The sequence below is a fragment of the Pseudocercospora fijiensis genome (genome assembly GCF_000340215.1).
Source record: "Pseudocercospora fijiensis CIRAD86 unplaced genomic scaffold MYCFIscaffold_5, whole genome shotgun sequence".
Taxonomy (NCBI): domain Eukaryota; kingdom Fungi; phylum Ascomycota; class Dothideomycetes; order Mycosphaerellales; family Mycosphaerellaceae; genus Pseudocercospora; species Pseudocercospora fijiensis.
Window position 1 is genome coordinate 3,851,689 of NW_006921536.1, and position 6,032 is coordinate 3,857,720.

At 40.4% G+C, this 6,032-nt stretch overlaps 1 protein-coding gene across 1 annotated transcript; it reads right to left on the reverse strand.

Annotated features, from left to right (window-relative positions):
* Window positions 1-2,106: 2,106 nt before the first annotated feature.
* On the reverse strand, window positions 2,107-4,773 carry MYCFIDRAFT_175794 (uncharacterized protein; the record flags this gene model as incomplete). The annotated part of the gene is made up of 8 exons (XM_007929463.1): window positions 2,107-2,134; window positions 3,890-3,966; window positions 4,011-4,049; window positions 4,080-4,404; window positions 4,445-4,489; window positions 4,544-4,644; window positions 4,672-4,728; window positions 4,765-4,773. The coding sequence occupies 8 exons, from the start codon at window positions 4,771-4,773 to the stop codon at window positions 2,107-2,109; spliced, it is 681 nt and encodes a 226-aa protein (XP_007927654.1).
* Window positions 4,774-6,032: the final 1,259 nt, after the last annotated feature.

The window sequence follows — 6,032 nt, forward strand, 5'->3', positions numbered from 1 at the left end:
TCTACGACCCCTATCGCAGCCTCCTTTATATAGCCGTCGGCTACGGCCCCTTCTACGGTTATTGTTGTTGCTACCTCTATTATTAGCATTAGTGTTATTCTAATACGAACCTTGATTGTTGCCTCCCTAGCTACGATAGGTAGATAGTCGTATCTTAGATTCTAACCGTTACTATAGCTATACTATACGCTCTATAGTTTCTACTTTAATTATGAATTGAATTCGTATAAGATTAGCCTATTCGAACACACGGCGGCGGTCCAATTTAAGGATAAGCTCCTACCTCAATTTAGGGCGTATTTCGGAGATCTATACAGAATCGGTTTTAGCCGGAAGGTTATCTTCGAGGGTCTTTAAATAGGCTTTAAATAAGCGAGCCGATTAATTAGTCTTTTGTTTAGCTCGAAGGTACTAGTCCTAAGCGTGTTATTGCCTTAGTATAGGGTTCCTAAGGGTGTCTAGTATAATAGTCTTATAGGTTTTCTACTAAATAGTAGTCTAGTTACTAAGGGAGTCGAAGTGATTATCCTAAGTGCGTTTTAGGTCGCTATTGATATACTACATAGCGTATACGACTAAGGAATAGTCATCTAGCAGCGCTCTTAGTGCGTTGCGCTAGTTAAGCTTATAGTCGCGAATGTAGTCGTTGTATTGCTTCCGACTAGAGCTATCGAATATAGTACAATCCTTAAGTTTAGTATCCTTCTTTTATATAGAGGGTACTGCTACTAGTCCTAGCTTAGCAGTAGTTGTTAGGGCTTCCTATAAGCGTCGAATCTCGAGGAGATTATCCCTTAGCTATTGTTCTTGTCGTAAGGTAGTAAGCCTGTTCTAAGTAGCTTCTTAAAGTCTCGCTACTAGCTAAGGGCTAAAGGCTAGCTAGCTATATCGTCGATTAACAATGTTGTTAAGAATATCGTTAATAGGCAATTCTAGATTATTACCTAGAATTACAGGTTCTTCTTTAGTAGGCTCTCCGGCAGGCTCTTTAGTAGGAGGCACTTTAGTAGGTGCTTTAGCAGGCACTTCGGTAGGTACTATACTACTAGCGTTGTCGTTGCTAGCGCTACTAGCGGCAGTACGGTTGTTGTTGCTTCGTAATAAGCCGGCTATTATAAGGGGTAACACTAATAATGTATTATAAGCCCCTAAGATGCGGATATAGCGGAATTAGTAGATATCGGCTTAGTACGATTGACTTAGTATAATAGGCCGTATAGAAGACCTTGCTTAATGATTAGTACGGTTATTCTAATAGAATAGTACGTATAGATCCCGCCTCGGGCGCAATATAGTTAGATTAACGGTTTTCGTAGCTATACCGCTAAAAGCTTGAAATAAGGACTATCTAGCTACTACCCTTAAAGGGTAGATCGAATACTATATAAGAAGGGTATATTAGCAGGTAGATAGGGTAGTAGTAGGTATAGGTAGTATTCGATAGAGAACTAGGAGGAGAAGGAGGAAGGCAGGCTAGTTAGCCTAACGCTAAGCGCCAAGCCCTACCTAAGGCACTAAGACCCTAGCTTCACTCGAGCTAGTTACATACTAATTACGTATAGCCTCTAACACCTAGCCTTACTAAGATCCTTCTTTCTAATACTGTATTTAATATTAGCATAGGGTTTAGGGTGTTTTTAAGGTAGGGCAGTAATGCTCTGCTTAGCTAGCTAGTGTTCTAGTTTAGCTATAGCATTATTAATAGCATTTAGCCTATCCCTATTCTTAAATTGGATCTTATTAACCTAAATAGCTTGTCTCCTAAAGTATTCCTCTCTAGTTAAGCTTATCCCTAACATTACTTTTCAATCCTATAAGAATCCTTATATTTAAGTAGCCGATGTCTAGTCGGGGCCTAAGCCTAAACTATAAGGCTTATAGGTTATAAAGGAACTTCCTAGTAGAAGTCTGCTACCTTATACTATTAAACTTCCGCTTCTGCTTTTTATTCTAGTCTATATTAATATACTAGGTTCTAAGACCTTCTAAGGTTTAGATAAATAAGCCTTCTCTTAAGGTTAGAGGGATAGTCTTATATATAACCTAGTATTGTCTCTAGAAGACTTAAGGTTGTCTAGCAAGCAAGGCAGAAGCAACAGCCATCTTCTACAGCCCAGAAATATACATCCCAATACTGCATTCCTCTAAGGCATCTAGACAAGTCTTAACCTCCTTAATAATTAATCTAATCCTTATATTTATTATTTCTTATAGAGGCATTAAATTTGCGTAGGGTTTTAATTCTAATCCCCTTAATAATGCCCTAATACTCTTCTTCTAGTTAAGCATCCCCTATTTCCTAATTATTAGGGGTATAAATAGGTCCTAGAGTATAAGGAGGAGGAGTTAAATTAGGTAGTTAGCCTGCTTACTAGGTTATAGGCTACTGCTAATTAGCAGGCCTAGCTTATAGTTATTAAAAACTAGGCAAGTTAGCTAATAGCTTAGGATGTTAGGCAAAGTATAGGAGGGTTCTTAAGGTATTAAGAGCCTTATTAGCTATCTAGGGGGTAATTTTATACCTAGCTATATCTATATCGTATTCTATAGTTCTAGACTATAGTTTAGTGCAAGCGAGTAAATAGATAAGATAATAGTAATTAAACAAGAGGGTTCTAAGTATAATATATAGTAGAGATATTTAATAATAAAGCCCCTAGGCTTAGTACTAATATTTAGAGGGCAAGTTAGAAGGCTAATACTATCGAAATAGGATTAGATAAGGTAGTACTACTAGGTAGGAGATCTCTGCTACTAGGGCTTGATTTTTATAATAGGAGCTAGGCTATATATATATACTAGTTCTTAGCCCTTAATTCCTAATCTAGTATTGCTAATATATTGCTAATACGAGTAGCCTTAGAAATACTATCTAACTCATTTTGACTGCTAAGATAATCCTAGTTATTAACCCAGGCTTAGTAAGGATCCCTTATACGCCCTAGGCGTAGACTAGTGTAAGCCTACGTAGCGAGCTTAAACACATCTCGAGCTGCGCGCCCGGGTGTCTATATATTAGCAACTCGCGCTAATTGGCTTGACCTACTTTTACCCCGGTCCTACCCCCTACTTCGAGTTGCTAGCAACTCCCCTAATAAAATTAGTTGAAATGTGCTTTAAATTCGAAAGGGCTTTAGGAATATAGTAATTTCGAAGGTCGCTAGCGATAACTTAATAAAGCTAAAGTTAACGTATAGTATAGCCGTTGCGCTAAATCCGAGGTATATCTACTTGCTCTTGCCTTATTGTCTATTGCCGCCGCCGCTATTGCCTCTATTATATAGATTACTACTAAAAGTCCTACTATTAAACAGCCGCCGCTAGTCTTCTAGTAAGAATCGCCGGTCGTTAATAAACACGCGTGCCTGTTAGTTACTAAGTTGTAATATATCGATTAGCGGCGACTGTTATAGTATATATTGTCGTAGGTCTAATAGCTATAGTATTAGTATATTCGCGACGACTATTAAATAGCGAAGACCGCTCGGTATAGTAGGCGCAAATAGAAGGCGCTATTAGTAAAGGACTTAGCGCATAACGTCTATTAAACTGCCGTCGTTTAAGGAAGGTATACTATATCGATAGGTGCCGTCGCCTACGTAGTTATACTGTCGCCTATATAGTAGCGCTATATTAGTCTCTAGCCTTCTATATCCGTCTTAATATCCTCTTCGAGGGTAAAAACGCGCTATCGAAGCTTCTTAAGGTCGGCGACGTCGCTAGGTATAGATACGTCTATATTAGTAGACGTTAGTAGCCGTTATATAATATAGGCGATATAGAATAGGAAATATAGGAGGAATTTAGGAATAGTAGAGATGTGGGTTTGCCAAGACTACGATTTGTATAAGGTTTAGCGGGGCTTAGTAGGGCTGGAGTTGCTAGCAACTCCGACTGGCCTGTGCCACGTCCGTGCCACCCCTGGAGTTGCTGATATATAGATACTCGCGCGCCCATGTAAGATGACTAACAAAGCAATGAGCAACAACCCAGGAAGAAAGGCTATCCACCGTACACCACGTCCACGGCGGCTGTGTTGCGCGGAATTCCTACGGCTCTGGCCATTCGAGGCTCCATACCATCGCGAAGGCCGGGATGTGTTTTTGGACCTGACATATTTTAGGCCTTGGTTGTTCTGCAGCTATGGTATCGCAGCATTGTTCCTCGCCCGTGTTGCTGTCATTGTAATTCCCGGTATACGAGAAGTCAACATGCTTGCAGATGATATGAGTCGGAGTCAGCGCCCTGGGATGGACTGGCATGGCTCTATACTCGGCGTCACCGGTCTGGTCCTGATAAACGTGGCCTGGAACAATACCCCAGCATACGGCTGGGCAACGCCACACGTCTAGTTTCTGCTCGTCGTAGGTGTCCTTGCGCTGATTACCTTCTTCTGTGTTGAGTCTCGTGCGTCGTCAACAATCTTACCTCTCAGCCAACTCACATAGACGGTGTCGTATCCTCGGCTGCTTCTCGCCTGCGGTTGGGGCTCATTTGGCATCGGCTGTACTATATCTTTTGATTTCTTTTCGAGCTTCGCCACCCGACACCTCTTGCCATGTTGGCGTATATCACATACGTTCTGGTATGCTGGCTGCTAGCAGCTAGAACTTCCGGATTGCTCTTGACGCACGCTCCAAAGGCCTTCATCATGATGCTCTGTCTCCGCACAGACCCTCCCGCTTCCGGCTTGCCGCCCTCGCTTGCGAGGGTCTGAAGCCAAATCCACTAAAAGTGCAGATTTCTAGCTAACTGTATAGAAACTTTCAGCATTTGGCGAAATATATTAATCTGAATGGTGCATTCGATAGCGCGTATAAAGGGAAGACGATACATACTAATATTATATACATACGACGTTATAGTATAGTATAACTACGTTTCTCCCTAAGCCGGTTAGCTATAGCTAGCCGCTAGAGGCTAGATCTGCTATATGCCGTATATCGCACTTTGTCGCATAACATTAACACCTATATTACTATATAGAGCGTGTAATTCTAAGTATCTTTAATATAGCGACAATTATTAGAAAGTATAGTTATACTAAAGTATTAAACAAGTAGTAAAGCCCTTCTAACTAGGCTAAAATAGTTAATTGTCGCTTTGCAGTATTTTCCTATAAAACATATATTATCTAAAAGAGCGGCTAATTCTAAGTATAAATAATAGTAATACCGGAAGTGTCCGGTATAGTAGTATTAAGATATTACGAATGCGCTAAAGCTACTTAAATAGCTTAAAGCCGGCTTCTTAGTATATATACCTATTCTATATAGACTAGTCGCTTACAACGCTAACGCTATTAAATACCTCTATATATAACAGGAGTACAATTCTAAGTCGGCGCTATCTATCTATACCGGTTTAAAGTATGTGTCGTACTACGTTGTTATACTACTTATCGATATTAATTACGCCTCGGACGAAGCTAATCTAGCTCGCGCTAGAAGGTAGCGACTAAGTTCTTCTTAGGACTATTAATAATATACTAATAGATACTGTCGCGGTCGATGTTAGAGGTACTATATTCGAAGGTAATTATATTAGCACCTATAGTCGCGAGACTCGGAGTAGAAGCTCGCTTAAAGATAGCTAGTCTAGAGGTTAAAAAGGTAGATATCGAGTCGATCTTAAAGATAGGCTGCTATCGCGTTATATATATACGTACGTATTGTTTATATATATACACATTCGACTAAGGAAGGTTCTAGGTCCGACTAAAATCAAAGAAGCGGTGCGGGTATTAATATGCGGCGAATACAGGTTCCGTGTCCGTACGCTTTTATATACAACGCGACGCGTTTAAAACGCTATACCTAATACCGCCCTTCTATCTCTATTTCTATACCTCAAAGTCTTCTATACTATAGCCGAAGTTAATCTCCTATTCCTCGTTCTGCTATATAATACTAACCGACTCGATACTACGAATACCGCCGCTATAGATATAGCTATAGGCGGTACTAGCGATGCTAGCCTACTTAACAATATATCGAGCGATATAGGCGGCGCCCTTCCGAATTAGCATAAGT